This window comes from Trichechus manatus, unplaced genomic scaffold (assembly GCF_000243295.1).
Source record: "Trichechus manatus latirostris isolate Lorelei unplaced genomic scaffold, TriManLat1.0 scaffold00045, whole genome shotgun sequence".
NCBI lineage: Eukaryota > Metazoa > Chordata > Mammalia > Sirenia > Trichechidae > Trichechus > Trichechus manatus.
Genome location: NW_004443981.1, coordinates 3,522,492 through 3,541,495, shown reverse-complemented (window position 1 = coordinate 3,541,495; position 19,004 = coordinate 3,522,492). Strand labels below are relative to the sequence as shown.

Below are 19,004 nucleotides of genomic sequence, written 5' to 3'. Positions count from 1 at the left end.
AATGATGAAGTAAAAGATCTGCATAGAAGATTTCAAAAGGCAGCTCAAGAAGACTAAGTAAAGTATTATAATGAAATGTGCAAAGACCTGGAATTAGAAAAACAAAAGGGTAGAACAGGCTCTGCATTTCTCAAGCTAAAGAACTGAAGGAAAAATTCAAGCCTCATGTTGCAATTTTGAAGGATTCTATGGGGAAATTACTGAACAACGCAAGAAGCATCAGAAGCAGATGGAAGAAATATACAGTCACTGTACCAAAAAGAATTGGTCAATGTTCAGTCATTTCAGGAGGTTAGCATATGATCAAGAACCAGTGGTACTGAAGGAAGAAGTCCAAGCTGCACTGAAGGCATTGGCAAAAAACAAGGCTCCAGGAACTGACGGAATACCAGTTGAGATGTTTCAGTAATGGATGCAGCGCTGGAGGTGCTCACTTGCCTATGCCAAGAAATTTGGAGGACAGCTGCCTCACCAGTCAACTAGAAAAGATCCATATTTGTGCCCATTCCAAAGACAGGTGATCAACAGATTGTGGAAATTATTGAACAACATCATCAATATCTCATGCAAGTAAAATTTTGCTGAATAGCATTCAGAAGCAGTTGTAGCAGTACGTCAACGGGGAACTGCCAGAAATTCAAGCTAGGTTCGGGAGAGGATGTCATTGCTAATGTCAGATGGATCTTGGCTGAAAGCAGAGAATACCAGAAAGGTATTTACCTGTGTTTTATTTACTATGCAAAGGCATTCGACTATGTGGATCATAACAAATTATGGATAACATTTCAAAGAATGATAATTCCAGAACACTTAATCATGCTCACGAGGAACTTGTACATAGATCAAGAGGCAGTCATTTACAGAAGAAGGGGATACTCCATGGTTTAAAGTCAGGAAAGGTGTGTGTCAGAGTTGTATTCTTTCACCATACTTATTCAATCTGTATGCTAAGCAAAATGAGAAACTGGACTGTGTGAAGAAGAGCATGGCATCAGGACTGGAGGAAGACTCGTTAACTGCCTTTGATATGCAGATGATGCAGCCTTGCTTGCTGAAAGTGAAGAGGACTTAAAGCACTTAACTGATGAAGATCAAAGACAACAGCCTTCAGTAGGGATTGCACCTCAACATAAAACAACAAAATTCCTCACAACTGGACCAATAAGCAACATCATGATAAGTGGAAAAAAGATTGAAGTTGTCGAGGACTTCATTTTACTTGCATCCACAATCAATGCCTATGGAAGCAGTAGTCAAGAAATCAAACAATGTATTGCATTGGGCAGATCTACTGCAAAAGACCTCTTTGAAGTCTTAAAAAGCAAAGGTGTCTCTTTAAGAACGAAGGTGTACCTGACCCAAGCCATGGTATTTTCAGTCGCCTCATGTGCATGCGAAAGCTGGCCAATGAATAAGGAAGACAGAAGAAGAATTGAAGCCTTTGAATTATAGTGTTGGCAAAGAATATTGAATAAACCATGCACTGCCAGAAGAACAAACATAACTGTCTTGGAAGAAGTACAGCCAGAATGTTCCTTGGAAGTGAGGATGGCAAGACTTCTCACATACTTCGGACATGTTATCAGAAGAGACATCATGCTTGGTAAAATAGAGGGTCAGTGAATGAGAGGAAGACCCTCAATGACATGGATTCACCCCATGGCTGCAACAGTGGGCTCAAGCATAACAATGATTGTGAGGATGGCACAGGACCGGGCAATATTTCGTTCTGTTGTATGTAGGGTCACTGTGTTGGAACCAACTGGACAGCACCTAACAACAACATGAATATCTAGTGATTTGGTGAAGAGATTCCACTTTTTCATAACTTTCAATTTATAAAATTTAATTATTGTCTCATACTGAGAAGGAGATCTACAGAATTTCAAAACAATGTGTGACATGGAGCTGCCTATGAAAGAAAGTGAAAATTTATGTTTGTTTGCTAAATAACAAAAATCTAGAGAAGTAATAACTCAAAAACTCATGATCTTTTTACTCATAAGCCATTTGGAGAATTATTTTTATGTGTTTTCAGTATTAAAACTTGATTTAAGATATACTGTTTTCAGACTGTTTTAAAGATTTTAAGATGAGATCAGATGACAAATACTATGAATTAGTAATTTTTATATATTTCTGTATCTCAGCTAAGTAATGATTTTCGCTTCGTGTCCAAAAACAAGGCTGTAACATAATAAATAGTATAGTAATGGAAAACCCTGTTTAGTTTCAGGAAGTTTGGGGTTTTTTAAATTAATTGTTGAAGAATTTCATTTTTAGTAATTCAGTTAACAGATGAATGCTTCCTAATACACATTTGTTTTTTCCTAAGCATGTCCAACAAAATGTTAAAAATTATTCATTGCTTTTTGTACATAAATTTGTGTTAAATCAATTTTATTTAGCATTAACCTTTCCAGTAGTTTGCCACACAATCAGCATTTGGTGACGCAAAAGGATAGTGACATTTGATATATGATTTATATTAGCTGTTTATTAACATTACTCTGACAGCTAACAAAAAAAGAAAATTTCCTGTAGTTTGAAACATAAATGAATTCTTTCTTTTCATTTTAGGGGGATGGTAATCTTTCAAGTATCTGTAACATATTAAAATAAATACGTTATATCCACTGCCTCTGTGGGCTTGCTTAACTTTGAGCCAATGAAGCAGGGGACTTCTACTGCTTCTGAAACATTGCTAGAGCAGTGTTCTTTATGGTTAAAATTTGTAAATGAAAGGAGTGCTGATTTTTCTTGAAACCTTGCCAGTGGAAAAAGAGTAAGGTATACATTGGAAAGTTTGCTCTAAAATAGTTTTGTAAAATGTTTTAATGAAAAGTACCTTTAAAAGCCTCAGATATAGCCATTGAATGTATATTATTAAAGAATTTTTTTCCCTATGTAACGTGTCTACATAACAATTTAGATATTTATTCTCCATTACTATGTTGGGTTGAGTGGTATGACACAGTTGGCCATTTTAAAAATCAGTGTACTTTAGGGGTATCTTTAATTAACTTTCAGACCTAACATATTAGTTTTTTTGATTTTTTTAAAGTTATACAAGAGAGAAACAACTGTTTTTAAGAGACCATCTTTTTTTAAAAGACTGGTTTTTTTATCATGACAAAGCATACCATTGGCATTGCCAGACATGCAAGAAATAAGGTAGAAGACATGTTTTTTCATATTTTTTTCCATCTTTGGTTTCCCAGTTCCCCTTCTTAGCAGTCAGGCTTCCTTCCCCCTTCAAGTTTCCCAGTGTTTTCCCAATCTTGCGCACATGGAAATAAAGTAATTTATGCTAAAATGTTATAGAGGCCATGTTGCCTTACTAGGACTCTTTGCCTTTTTTAAAAAAGAATGGTTAAACCAACCAATAATTAGCATACCAAAAAAAAAAAAAAACCCACCAAACCCGTTGCTCTTGAGTCGATTCCAACCCATAGCAACCCTAGAGGACAGAGTAGAACTGCCCTTAGGGTTTCCGAGGAGTGGTTGGTAGATTTGAACTGCCGACCTTTTGGTTAGCAGCTGTCTCGCTTAACCATTGCACCATACACAAACCAAAAAAACAAGGAGAGGGAGGAAGGGTGGATGGATGGATGGATGGATGGATGGATGGGGGTAGGGGTTCAGGCATCACAGGAGAAGTCTTTTGGACAGGACATTTACCCAGAACTCATACTATGTGGGTAAGGTCTGTCCTGGTGAGAAGATGGTCCATCAGTAGACTCTACCAATACTTTGTGTATCCCAACCACTGATTTGTATTTATTTACTTTCTTCTTTTGTCAGTTGTACTAGCTTGAAATCAAGTCACTCTTTTTTTGTTTGTTTAAGGCTGAAAGAGCATATTCCTTTTGTGGAACTATTGAATACATGGCACCAGATATTGTCAGAGGGGGAGATTCAGGACATGACAAGGTATGTCCTATTTCTGAGGCTGCTTTATATATCTCCATAAGATACAGGACTCCTAGTTAACAACTTAAGTACAGTGTCTCTTCAGCATTTCTCTTTCTGGTGTTGACTGTCTTACTTTCATTTTCTTTCCTTTGCTTTGTATACCTGAACACATGAGAATGTATAGAGTTTTGGAGGAAAAAAATAGAAAGATTAGCAAATTCTAGATTCTCTTTTTTAAGGTTTTATTGGTAAGGATTTTTATTTGTTTTATAAAGTAACACTCTTGTTAAAGTGAAACGTCAAACTTGACTAATTTTTCAAATTTTTATTTTATTTCCCTTAAAAGAGCCTGTATCTTGAGCCAGCATCAATTGTAACTCCTTTTTATAAAAAAATCATTCTTTTTCTGTTGCATGGGACCTTGGTCTTTTAAGACACAGCCGTGCCACTTATAATACAGTGGTATCACCAAATACATAACTGTGCACATTGTTCCCATCTGCATCAAGGTGAATGATTTTGGACGGTGCTTATTGGCATTATTGATTTCTGCTAGAAAAACATAGGAGTCCCTGATTGGCACAAATGGTTAAGTGCTTGACTACTAGCCCAAAGGTTGGCGGTACGAACCCACCCAAAGGTTCCTTGGAAGACAAGCCTGGCAGTCTGCTTCTGAAAGGTCACAGCCTTGAAAATCCTGTGAAGCAGTTCTACTGTGCACATTCGGAGTCACCGCGAGTAGGAATCAACTCGACGGCAACCAACAACCCAGAAACCTGTTGTGTGTCCCTTTAATTGATACTTGCTTTCTAGGAGGTCACTAAGAAAGCATACGAAACTTATTCCCAATTTCTGCCTCAAACTTTGTAAAGAATATTGCAGACTTTGTTGAATATTCCTTTTGTAAAAATAACCATTGTAACAATCCTTGGAGGAAAAGAACAATCCTGTATTCAAAAGAGTCTAAGTTTGTTTTCCTGCCCTCTAAGATTCTCTGCTTTTTTCCTCTCCACTTCTCCTCGTATGTGCAAAATGAAGATTGTAGCAGAGGCTTGCTAAGTGATTATGTTATAAAATCTAGGTCACTTTTTTCTTCTTCCCTTAATAAAGGGTACAGATTTGCTCAGTTTTTTCTTAACGCTTCTACTTTATTAATAACTTTCTCCAAATAAGGAATTCTGACTGTTCTTTGCTTCTCATCTTCTCCTCTCCTTCACCCTTTTCAAAGTCCCACGTGCACGTCCAGATAATCTGTCTGTGGAGAAATCTTTGGTGTCCTTCCTAGTGACTAATCATATATTCAGAAGCCCCTTTCTTCAAGTTTGTATAGTGTTGATTTCAAACCTATGGCTAAACTCTGATTATTGGCCTGTATTGGTTTAAGAGCATCATTTCAAATCCAGTGGCAAAGCATGCTGAGAGTTCTGGCTCAAATTGCAGTGAAACTGCTTCTATAAATTAAAAAACACACAAACCAGTTGCTGTGGAGTTGATTTCAACTCATAGCGACCGTATAGGACAGAGTAGAACTGCCCCATAGAGTTTCCAATGCTATAGTCTTTATGGAAGCAGACTGCCACCTTTTTCTTCTGTGGAATGGCTGGTGGGTTTGAACCACCGACCTTTCGATTAGCAGCCAAGTGCTTAACCACTGCACCACCAGGGCTCTGCTTGTGTAAATAGAAGGATTGAAATGCTGGATTAATCTGCTTAATGGTATTCTTTGAAGCTATGGAGGAATTTGGTAGGAATTTACGACTGTTACAATGTGAAAATTACCTTCTAAGACCTAATGAAACCAATTTTTAGGTAAGAAAACCTTGTGTTACTTATAGAATTTCTGCATACCTGAGGTCTAGAATAGAGTCAGTCAATAAATGTTCTTTCCCATACATGGAAGACCCTGATGACTTTGAGTTAATTTAATGAGATTATTGTTGTTGGTGTGTGTGTGCCATCGAGTCAATTCTGATTTATAGCGACCCTGTCGGACAAAGTAGAACTGCCCCACAGGGTTTCCTAGGGTATAATCATTATGCAAGCAGATCACCAAGTCTTTTCTCCCGCTGAGTGGCTGGTTGGGTTGGAATGCTGACCTTTCAGTTAGCAGCCAAGTCCTTTAACCACTATGCCACCAGGGCTCATTTTTAAATGAGATAATGTGTGCAAAGTGCTCATCACAGTACCTGGCGTCAAGGGAGCATTCATTAAATACTCCCTCTCAGGTTCAGACTGCCTGTTCTTGTTTTAGATGTCAGTGTTACACATTTTCTTTAAAATAGCTCTAGACTCACAAACTTCTTCTCATCTCTCAGAAACTTTGACCCAAAATGAATACACTTAAGCTAGTGTATTTAACAGTTACTGAAATTTTGATTTGCCTAATTACAGAACTAATTTTTAATATATCAAGATCCTAAACTGTATATAATTTCTATGCTCTCAATTCAGATAGTTGCATTTGTAAATTCGTTTCCAATTTAGAATACATTTTATTTTATATTATTTTAAATCTCTTCATGCTTCCCACCATTGAAGATTCTTAGATTTCTGTGATAGAGTCTGTAAGAGAAATTGTTTTAGGTTGTTACAAAAAATAACACCCTTGGATTTTTTTTTCCATTTTCTTCTTCCAAGATATTTGTTTTTAAGGAATTCCCTAAGTCTCATTGGAGTTAAATAATTAATAAGAATACTGATAGATACTTTAAAAAAAAAAAGATTTTTTTCCCAATCATAAATCCAAGGATTTGACTTATTTAAAATGTAAAAAATTTACTTTAAATTTTAAAAAATTTAGTTAACCAAAGTAAGACTGTTACTAGTTTAGGAAATAAAAGACTTTTAGCTCCTTGATTGACTTCGCTATGTTTAAATTCTGTGCTTAGGATATCTTCATGTTTGTTCCCTAAATGTGTGTCTTACATGTGCTAATTTAATACTCCTTGCACAGAAAGCTACGTACAAAGTCTTTCTGTTAAAATATTTTCCAAGTATATTGCTTTATTTTTTCATCTTTTTCTTTGTTATAAAATATATTTTAGATAATATTTGTATAAAATGAAATTATTGTTGTTTTGTAGGCAGTTGACTGGTGGAGTTTAGGTGTTCTAATGTATGAATTACTAACTGGAGCATCTCCTTTCACTGTTGATGGAGAGAAAAATTCCCAAGCCGAGATATCTAGGTAAGCTTTAACTAAATAAAATAAATGTGCTGTTTTCTCAAAGAAGTTGGTCAAATTACTGCAATTAGGCTGATGAAAAAAATATATATTTTTTTTAACAAGGATAGACAGAATGATGTTTACGTGGTAAATTTCCGTGTTAATCTAGTAGGCAGATATGTAACTTTTGTATTTCCTTATATTTTGTGGGCCAGATTAGAACTTACGTTTCATAGGAGAAGTGTCCTAAAGCACATTTCACATTGTCTTATACCTAGTTGTTGTTGTTGTTGTTGTTGTTGTTAGGTGCCATCGAGTCAGTTCCAACTCACAGTGACACTATATACAACAGAACGAAACACTGCCTGGTCCTATACCATCCTCACAATCAATGTTATGCTTGAGCTCGTTGTTGCAGCCACTGTGTCAATCCATCTCATTGAGGGTCTTCCTCTTTTTTGCTGACCTTCTACTTTACCAAGTATGATGTCCTTTCCGGGGACTGGTCCCTCCTGATAACGTATCCAAAGTATGTGAGACGAAGTCTCAACATCCTTGCCTCTAAGGAACATTCTGGCAGTACTTCTTCCAAGACAGATTTGTTTGTTCTTTTGGCAGTCCATGGTATATTCAGTATTCTTCGCCAACACCACAATTCAAAGGGATCAGTTCTTCATTCTTCCTTATTAATTGTCCAGCTTTCACATGCATATGAGGCTATTGGAAACACCATAGCTTGGGTCAAGCGCACCTTAGTCCTTAAAGTGACGTCTTTGCTTTTTAATACTTTAAAGAGGTCTTTTGGCAGTAGCTTTTCCCAAAGTAATAATGTCATTTGATTTCTTGACTGCTGCTTCTGTGGTCATTGATTGTGGATCCAAGTAAAATGAAATTTTTGACAACTTCAATCTTTTCTCCATTTATCATGATGTTGCTTATTGGTCCAGTCATGAGGATTTTTGTTTGCTTTATGTTGAGGTGTAATTGATACTGAAGGCTGTGATCTTTGTTCTTCATCAGTAAGTGCTTCAAGTCCTCTTCACTTTTAGCGAACAAGGTTGTGTCATCTGCATATTATTATTATTAATATTATTAATGAGTCTTCCTCCAGTCTTGATGCCCCATTCTTCTTCATATAGTCCAGCTTCTCGGATTATTTGCTCAGCATACAGATTGAATAAGTATGGTGATAGGATACAACCCTGACACGTACCTTTCCTGACTTTAAACCACGCAGTATCCCCTTGTTCTGTCCAAATGACTGCCTCTTGGCCTATGTACAGCTTCCTCATGAGCACAATTAAATGTTCTGGAATTCCCATTCTTCATAGAGACTGACCATACCAAGTGTTGATAAGAATGTTAGAATTCTCATATATGCTGGGAAGAATGTAAAATAGTTACAGTCACTTTGGAAAACAGGCAATTTCTTAAAAATTAAAGATCATCTATCATATGATCAGTCATTCCGCTCCTTGGTATTTACCAAGAAAAGTGAAAACATGTCCGTACAAAAATTCATACACAAGTGTTCATAGCAGCTTTATTTGTAATAGCCCAATACTGGAAATAACCCAAATGTCTATCAGCAAGTGAATGGTTGAACGGGTGCGGTTTATCCATATAAATGGAATACCACTTAGCGGTAAAAAAGAAATGATCTATTGATGCATGCAACAAATGTGGATGAATCTCAAGATGATAATTCTGGGTGAAAGAAGCCAAGCAGTACAGAGTGCATACTGTATAATTCCATTCTAGAAAACGCAAACTAATCTATATTGACAAACAACAGATCAGTGGTTGCCTGGGGACCAGAATGGAAAAGAGATTACAAAGGCACAGGAGGAAACTTTGGAAGTGATGGGTATATTCACTATCTTGACTTTGGCAATGACTTCACAGGTGTGTACATATGTCAAAACTATCAAATTGTACACTTCATATGTGGGCAATTTATTATACATCAATTGTTCTTCAGTAAAACTTTTAAAGTTATCGAAATGTTCCTTTTCCAGGATGAGGTTGGAATAATTTCTCATTATTCTAGCTTACTTAAGACCAAAGTTAAGTGATCAGGAATACTTTTTTTAAAAAATCATAGTGAGTTTAAGTCATGCCTGTTATGAACAATTCTAAACATGACTGCTTATTTTTAACCTTTTGTTTTGCTTGACAGTTTGAAAATCCCTGAGAATTATAGGAACCCTTGGGCGTAGTTTTGAGACTTTGGTTCTGTTGGCAAAGTCATACCTGTCATGGTGATAGGTCCAAAGAGCAGCCTTAGCCTGACAACATTAAATAGTGGCCCCTCTGAATAAATTCTCCTCTTTCTCATTCCACAGACACAGGAAATCTTCATTTTATCATTTTCCTTTCCACTCTAGGTCTGCCTATAGTAAGATAGTATATTGCTTGTTATGATGGCAGGAATATTCTGGACCAAGTGATGTTTAACTTTAAATTGCTCTTGTTGCCTTTATATCGATTAGTTGACATTCTGGTTTTAGAAAGAGAAAGAGCCTGAATCAGATTGTCTAAAATCTTAAACTAGAGCAAATGAATTTTTCAAGAATTTAAATAGGATTCTTTTCTCTTTAATCAACTAATTATTCCCTTTTGCATTTTGTTTAAAACTTGATATTAACCTGTGATTCCATGTTTGCAACTCAGATTTACCAACAGTATAATTAAGGAATTAATCCTTCGTTACCTTTTCCTTTCGAGATAATCATTCTGATTGTCTTTCCTGGTGTAAAATCTTTCATAATCTGTTTCTCTTAAAATATATACCATTCAGATAGATGTGTCATTATCTCATCCCTACATGCCTTAATTAGCCAAGGCTTTTTTTCATCATTGAATTCTTCTATTCCTTAATTTTGATGATCTTCCTTGAACTCTACATTTCTTTTTTTTTTTTTTTAAGGTTCAAAATAATGTATCATCAAATTTATCTGCTTGCCTCCTGTTGTCTGCAGGTAGCCTAAAATCAGAATAAAATTTGTTCTTGAATATCAAATTTCAATATATAATAAGAACTTAGAATGAGAAGAAAACTTAAGAGTCAGACTCTCTCCGTAGAATCTCTTTATCAGTCTCCCTGATAAATTGCCATCTCCTTTCTGTCTGAATGCACCATGGAAGGGTGACATTATTGTATAAGGTATTTACAAGGAAGCCCATCCTGTTATTGAACAATCTTAGTTGTTAGAGAATTTTTTCCCCCTTAAAATGAGCTAAAAATAGCCACCTCTAATCTCTGCAGTTTTGCTGTGGTCTTCCAAAGAACATTGACTAATTCTGTTGTTTCTTTCAGATATTGCTTCAGTTGGTTGAAGATAGCTTTATCTAGATAAGCCTTTCCAGTTCCTTTAACTGTTGTCATGACTTAATTTCCAGATTCCTCACATCTTGGTACCATTTTGGACAGATATAAAATTGCCAGCATAATAGATTTGAATGATTGGTCTTTAGCATTTCTCTGAGTTTGTATCTTAATTTTACTTCCTGTATGTAGCGTGTACTTTTCTTGTGTGTCTTCCACTAGCTTCCCTTGCCTTTCTATGTAGAACCGTGTCTTTTAGGGTGTGTGTTACCACTGCATGAGAAGGTATCCCTCCAAGAAGGGGCCCTTCACTTACCTGGGGCTTTCCCTCCCTAAACCACAATAATTGAATATTCCCTCACTTGAGAATCAGGATGTAGAGGTTCTGTGTGCATCTCTTCCATCATCTCTAACAGGCTTGTGTCTTGGTCTCACTTTCTCTGCCTTTGAAATATAGAAAGAGATGATTATTATCTGTCAATAAATTGTGCTTTATTAATTTGTTTCATTGTATTATTATAATATTATGTAAATCTAGGTCTAAGTATTATCAAAATAATGGCATTAAAAAGAGCTCTAGTTAGTACTGTTTAGATCAGGGGTCAGCCGACTATGGCCTACAGGCCAAATCCACTCTGCTGCTTGTTTTTAGATGGCCCACAAGGTAAGAATAGTTTTTATACTTTTAAATGGTTGAAAAAAATACCAAAAGAAGAATATTTCATGACATGTAAAAATTATGTGAAATTCAAACGTCAGTATCCATAAAGTTTTATTAGAACAAAGCCATGCTCATTCATTTACATACTGTCTCTGGCTACTTTTGTTCTGTAATAACAGCATTAAATAGTTACCTCAGAGGCCATATAGCTTGCAAAGTCTGAAATATTTACTGTCTGACCCTGTATTGTATAACAAATTACCCCAAAATTTAATAGCTTAAAACAACATACATGCATTATGTCACAGTTTCTGTGTGTCAGGAATCCAGGCACAGCTTAGCTGGGTCCTCTACTTCAAAGGTCTCTCACAGGCTACAAGCAAGGTGTTGACTGGGCTGTAGTTGTATCAAGGCTCCACTGGGAAAGGATCTGTTTCCAAGTTGACAGGATTCAGTTCTTCTCAGGCTGTTGAGCTGAGGACCTCAGTTCCTTGTCGGTGATTGACTGAAGACCATCCTCAGTTCCTTGCCATGTGGACCTCTCTAACATGTCAGCTTGTTTCGTCAGTGTATGCAAGCTGAGAAGGCAACAGAGAAGAATCTGCTAGCAAGATGGAAGTCACGTTTTGTAACCTAGTCATGGAAGTGATATCATTTTTAGTGTATAATATTGGTTATAAGCAAGTCACTAGGTTTAGTCCGCCCCAACTCATGGTGACCTCATGCACCATGGGATCAGACCATTGTGACCCATAGGGCTTTCATTGGCTAACTTTTGGAAGTAGATCACCAGGCCTTTCTTCTTAGTCCATCTTAGTCTGGAAGCTCTACTGAAACCTGTTCAGCATCATAGAAACACACAAGCTTCCACTGACAGATGGGTGCTGGCTGCACACGAGGTGCATTGGCCAGAAATCAAACCTGGGTCTCCTGCACTGAAGGTGAGAATTCTACAACTGAACCCACCACACTTGGGGAAGGAAATTACACAAGGTGGTGAAGAAAGGAGACAGGGATCATTGAGGATTAGAGTCTGCCTGCCAGACTTCTTTACAAAAAAGTTTGCCAACTCCTGATTTAGGTAATCAGTTTATTATTTGTCCTGCCAAGGAATAGTTCCCTTTAGGTAACTGATTTTGTGCAACTTTCTACAATCTTCTGAATACAAAATCAAGACTAACTCTTTCATTTTATCCTTGTTGACTAGTCAGTTAACACCTTGAATTAGCCCCATTGTATTTTTTTTTCTTTCATTTTTCGTTTGTAGGCGTCTTGCGTTCAGGGTTATATATAAAATAATTACAAGTATTACTTTTTACCCTGTCTCAAGAAGAGAACACAATATATTTTCCTTGGCTTTCTTATCCTTCTTACGTCTTTATGATAGCATCTTTTATCAGCATACTTTATAAAGCCTTCTTGATTCCCAGTATGCTATTAATTTTCTTTCTTCATCATTTTAGGTATTTTTGTATCCAATAGCAGCATCTACGTTTCCCGGTTTTTTAATTGTGGTGAAAATATACACAGCAAAACATTCATACCAAGCTTTTTGACTAGTTACCCAAAATCTATTAATGTTTGTCACAAAAGCTGTTCATCTGTACATTCTTCTGCATGTCCTAACTGCAACAGCTTCAGACTAGAGTCTAGTAACGGGAGGGATGTAGCAGGAAGAGGAACACTCTTAGTCCTCAGCTTTGTATCTTCTTTCTTTTCATCATCCTTTTAATCTTTCTACTCCTACTTCACTTGCGTAACACGTGGGGATAGGCGTGAAGCATGCTATATTACTAATGTGCCCTCAAAGCCACTCCCTAGGGAGGTAGAGGGTTAGGGGCTCTGAATAATCCTTCTAGTCATGGAGACGATCCGTCAGAAACATGATCAGTCTGGTTATCAGTTCTTGGGTTTCCCTTATCTGTCACTGCTCCACCTCACTGCTCTGGCCTTCTCTTATTTCCAGGATGATGGCCTGTGTAGGCACTTAACTGCTGCCTCTGGTCACTACCCTAGCCAGTTCCTCACTATTCTTATCAACTTGACTCCTCAAAGATCAGCCTCATACATCCTAGGGTCATGGAGGGAAGAAGACGGTCTTGTGTGTTCGTGGCTCTGTCATTTGTTTTGGTCGCTGGAGTGCCCTATTGTCCTTATGAGCTCACTATCATATATGCTACCATCCTTGCGTATTACATGGCCTCCTGAAAGGGCCTCATTCTTTTGGACAATAAATAACCTTGTCTCTGTACTGCCTCTTGCTTTCTGCCTCTGGCCCTTTTCCATTTAGCCATCTCTCTGAAATAATGTTGCATTCTTGGCTCTTGGCTATGTACACTCCTTTAATTTGTTACCTGCAGCCACTTGGCCCCAAGAGACCTCCAAGATCCGAGTTCTCTGTTGCCCATTTCTATCACCCTGCCCCCAGAGATAATCAGTGGGTGGAGAAGTAAAAGCTTTGAAAACATTGACTGGGCCACAGGAAAGAGCATAGAAAGGAAGAAGGACAGAGAAGAGGTCTGCCAGTAAAAGCTGTAGTCGGTGTAAAAGGGTCCCTGCTCTAGCCTAAGCTGTGGCCACCTCTGAGCAAGGTGTAGTAAATGGAAAACAATTAGACATTTATTTATTCAGTAAATACTTCTTGAGTACTTGCTATATGCTAAGCAATGTTCTGGGCTCTGGGAATAAAGCAGTGAACAAAACAGAATCCTTGCTCCCTTAGAGTTTACATTTTAGATGGGAGAGATAAGTAATAGACAAATAAATATATATAATATGTTATTAATGTCATAAAGAAAAATGAAACAGTTTAAAGGGATAAGGAGTGGGGGGACAGCTATTTTTGATAAAATAGTTGGAGAAGGCTTCTCTGATAAGGTAACACTTGGGTAAAGACTTTAGTGGCGTGAAAAGTGAGCATTGCCCATTATTGCTAATTCTTTTGTGTTAACTTTTAACTTAGACAGTTCTTTATTATATTTTAGTGAGCATACAAAACACATGTATAAAATTCCATAGGTTCACTTGTTACCCCAATATTTTATTATGAAAACTTCAAGCATATAGAAAAGTTGTTTACAGTGGACACCCATATACTCAACACCTAGATTCTCCATGAGTATTTTACTATCCTGTGTATTACATATCTACCATCTATCCATCCCTCTCTCCATCAGAGGCTTGGTTTTAATCTTGATGTCCTCACATTGTTGAATCTGTAAATCCTTAAGTTAATTGTGAATTTCTTTTACCACAGGGGTTTTCAGAAACATAACATTCATGAATGGGAAGAAATGTTATATTCATTTTTATATTATAGATTTTAATTCTCATTTTGTATTTTACATGTAACTCCTCAGGCCGTTTGGAGCTAATGTGGGGATGTGATATAAGGCAAGGATCGAACATGTTTATTTCCTGCATAGCTGGCTTCCCCAGCACAAATGTTGAACAATACAGTCTTTTCTGTGTTGGTTGGTCACTTTTAAAAAATATACTAAGTTTTTTTGTATGCCTGGGCATTTTTTCAAGTTTTCTTTTCTTTTCACTCTACTTGACTGTTGATTTGTTTTGCTGTCACCTCAATTTTACTGTTTTGTTTTATAATACATTTTAATATGTAGTTAGGCAAAGTCTTCCTTAATTACCTTTTTTTCAGAATTTTCTTAGCTGTGTTGGTATGTGCTTATTCTTGCATATAAATATTAAAATCATTCATGTTCTAAAACAGGGTGTTGAAATTTTAATTCATATTTATATTTCTTGCTTTTTTGAAAGGGATCTTTCTTCGTCTGTAAAACAGGGATAATGAGAGCAGCCTTTTGATAGGATTGTTGTATGGATTAAATGAACATATATATACACCTGAAGTGTTTAACGTGCTATATCAACTCAAAGCTGGTTCTGATTTTATAGAGGGCTGTAAGATCGATTTGTGTCCTACGCAGTTGCAGTTCTTTTCTGGAGTTTCCCAAGCCCATTTGGAAGCAACAAAAAAATAACTGGGTTATTACTACTTTAGAAATCAAGCCATTGGCATAAGTGAAGTGGCTGCAACACCCTAGACATCACTGTCTGCCTTGTTGCAGGGTGTTCTAGTATTGTCAGGACTACAAGTCCCACTTCTGCAGTGGCCATTCTGCATAGCCAGCAGTGGTCTCAGGTACAGATGGACGTTCACACTCGCAGGTCAATAGGCTATAATCTGGCACCAGTTTTACTTTGCTTTATAGAAGCATACAGGGCAGGAAACATAATATATCAGCATGACAGCATCAAACACATCTTCATCAGTGTCCTTCCAACAACCTGGGCAGGACTCCCCAGCCCACAGTGGACACCTTCAGTGATAGTGATGAGACCATGTGGGTAGATGTGGACTGCCCCAGCATGGGGAGTCCCCAGCGCAAGAACTGTGTCTCATAACTGCCTGTGAGCATAGCTTTTCCACAAGGATACCCTTAGGTATAAGAGAGAACACAGAGTGGCTTGTGTATTCTAAAAGTCTTTTAAATAGTCCTGGACAAGAAAACCCTCAGGACCTACATGCCCACTCACAGACCTTCCAGTCCAGATGCAGTTCACCTGTCGGGTCACTTACATAGTAACCTGGTACAGCTGACATTTCACATTTATTTTAACCCAGTGCAGTTCAAGGAAACAGTGTAAGAAGAAGGTAAATCCAAGATCATCTTTTCATGGAGAACAGGTTTAAGCCTGCTGTAAGCCCTTTCTCCTCACCACCCAACCCCAAATCTTTGGTCCCGTTCCTGAAATTGCAGTTTTTCAACAGGAATGGACTTCAGAGCTTCTCTACCCTGCTAAGGAATCCCTGTGCCACCCCATTTACAGGGACAACAGGGAGCCCATGGACCTTCAATGATTCCTTTCTTGGACCTGCTACTTGGCTCCACTCTTCAGTGTTTGAACTCAGTCTGGCTCCAAGCCCATGCTCTTACTCACTGCAGTATACTCTCTTTTACACATTTATTATCTGCTTTTGTTCCATAACAGTTATTGATATTTTCATGCACAAATATTTATGCAAACTCAGATAATTGAGTAACTGTTTATCTCCATGTATACTGTATTGTTTCTTAATTTCAGTCTTTCTCTTTTATTCTTTATTTCTTATTAAATTATTGGCCTGGCTTTTAAGAAAGGAGAAAAGTACATTTGGATTAGATTGTTTTCTTCTGTGCCCTTGGAATAAATTCAGATATCTCATCAGGAAATTTGATTATCTGAATTTTTTATTTTCCATAATAAGTAATAGACTTTACTCCATCTCAGAGCTCTGCCAGCCTCATAGAGCTTACCTGCCTGTTTTCTAGTAGAAATAGTGAAGCAGATGCTTTCACCCCACGAAAAGCTCCCAGCTCTAGTGCCCATTTTCAGATATCAAGAGCTGAGTCATATCCAAGTCGTTCTGACTGTCCTCTTCTCGGTCTTGCTTTCTCTGCGCTCCTGCTGGCTCGGTGTGTTTGCTGGCACACAGGGAAAGATGAGTGAGATGGGTTTGTTGGGTTCTCTCCTGTCCTTTTAAATCTGAGTGCTGAATTCACTGCATCTGTTTTCATTGTAAAATCTTTAATCATAGAATCTAATCCATGGATAGGAGGTCTAATCTAGCCCTAATCCTTTCCTTTTTTTTTTTTTTTTTTTCCCCAATTAGATATTTGGGATGGTAGATTTATACTGAAAAAGATCTAAAACTTTTTGTTTCTGTTTATTTTAAATTTCAGAAATTGGTTCCATGGTACCTTATTTTAACTATTTTCATTTCCATTGTTCACATGTAGTTCAATTTCAAAGTGTTTTTCTCTATACTTGTTTTTGTTTTAAAATGCCATCGCTATGAAACTTAGTCCTCTGGTTGTTTTAACAGCAAGTTTTATTTGCCTACAGGAGAATATTAAAAAGTGAGCCTCCATATCCCCAGGAAATGAGTGCTTTAGCAAAAGACCTAATTCAGCGTCTTTTGATGAAAGATCCCAAGAAAAGATTGGGATGTGGTCCACGTGATGCGGATGAAATCAAAGAGCATCTCTTCTTTCAGGTAAAATGTATTGAACAGATGGTTTCATACCCCTGCTGTTTTCACGGTGCTCAGCATTCTTGGTGGACTGAGTGAACGCAGTGCTTCTTGGAGTCTTTCCCCTGATTTTCACACACAGTTGTGCTTTTTATAAACGACAGAGACCCTTTAGGAAGGACCAGAATTCTACTTGTAAAGACCTAAATGGTATTTTTTTCTTTTCTAAATGGAGCAGAGGTGGGGAAGACCATAATAATATTCAATTTCCTACATACTCAATGTTTTCCTGTTAGCAGCATATTTCTGTAAGCGACCCGTTTACTCTAGAAGCCTCTCTTAGTGTATGTGTAGTAGCCAGGCACAAGTGATATGCTGGTGATGGAAACCATTGCAACCACAAGGGGGAAAGAAAGTAACCTGAAAGTCAAGATCAAACTGTGTTCTAATCGTGACTCGTCCACCAGCTCATCTTCAAGTGAAACGGTCAGTTCTTATTTCGGGGCTTCAGTTTCCTCCTGGATCAAAGAAAAAAAGTTGAACTAAATGATCTTTTAAAACCCATTTTAGCTGAAAAATCTGAAGGCTATAATTTAATGAATTTATCTCCATTGCATCCACAAGGGGGCATAATAGAAACATTTTATGTTGATTAAACTTACAGAATTTTATCAACCAAGAATTGCAGGTTTTCACATTTTATCATCCTTGAAGTCTGTTTGCATCTTGCAGTGGACAGCATCTTGTTATTCTCATTGGTAATGCTTTCTTCTTAGTGATACATAATGGCAAATCTTAGAATCACTGATGTAGATTCAAAGACATAGGATAGCTATAGGATTTAATCCAATAAGTATTACCTGAGGTTGTTTTTAAGTGACTTGAAGTAACATAAAGAAAACAGAACAGAGGGTTGGATTTGAATAATATAAAACATAGCAATTAATCAGACAATAAATGTCTGACATGAGTGGAGAGGGGTCTGGGATTGTCCTATGGGGAAGATCAGAGGCAGTGTTTAAAAGGCATGAATTTAATGAATAAGAAGAGAGTGATTGCATCAGTGTGATAGTCGGCATCATTTAAGATTACAGACATAAACAATTACATGATTTATAGTGAATTTGCTTATTTTCTAATCTTTCCAGATGACCAGGAGGAAAAGAAAGAAAGAGGGAGAGCTAAGTAACATTGCCTCTAGAAAATAGAAACATTCATTTAAAATCAGTATTCATATTCATGATTGTGAGGATGGCTCAGGACCAGACAGTGTTTCCTTCTATTGTACATAGGGTCACTGTGAGTTGGAACCAACTCAACAGCACCTAACAACAACAACATTCATATCCATAGAGTATTTTAAAGCCCTTTATTGCTTCTTTTTAACTTAACACCTTTCTCAGGAATCTCAGGACAAAAATATTTTTTCTTTGATATCCCTAAGGGCAAACATGGGTGTCTCGGTATCCCCACCCCCTTCACAGAGGACACCAGATCCCACAGTGATGTGAAGCTGTAGCATCTTCCAGACACAGTGGGTGGGGCCTATTAGCTGCAGTCAGAAAACGTGCTCTTGCTTGAATGCATTTGAATCATGGTGTTGGTGAAGAATATTGAGTATACTACGGACTGCCGGAAGAATGAACAAAGCTGTCTTAGAATATATACAACCAGAATCCTCCTTAGAAGCAAGGATGGTGAGACTTCGTCTCATGTACTTGGGACATGTTATCAAGAGGGACCAGTCCCTGGAGAAGGACATCATGCTTGGTAAAGCACAAGGTCATTGAAAAAGAGGAAGATCCTTGCTGTGGGGACCATGGTCTCGGGGAACATCTAGCTCAATTGGCATAACACAGTTTATAAAGACAATGTTCTACATTCTACCTTGGTGAGTAGC

At 37.4% G+C, this 19,004-nt stretch overlaps 1 protein-coding gene across 6 annotated transcripts in view; it reads left to right on the top strand.

Moving 5' to 3' along the window:
* The window catches only part of RPS6KA5 (ribosomal protein S6 kinase A5), a 184,952-nt gene that overhangs the window by 136,905 nt on the left and 29,043 nt on the right, over nucleotides 1-19,004 (top strand). For all 6 annotated transcript variants that reach the window (XR_002824163.1, XM_023731699.1, XM_004376663.3 and 3 more), the window contains 3 exons: nucleotides 3,850-3,933; nucleotides 6,999-7,102; nucleotides 16,978-17,128. Coding sequence is in view for 5 of the 6 variants with exons in the window: in XM_023731699.1 (XP_023587467.1) it covers nucleotides 3,850-3,933; nucleotides 6,999-7,102; nucleotides 16,978-17,128 (339 nt within the window). In the remaining variant the exon portion in view is untranslated. The remainder of the gene's footprint in view (nucleotides 1-3,849; nucleotides 3,934-6,998; nucleotides 7,103-16,977; nucleotides 17,129-19,004) is intronic.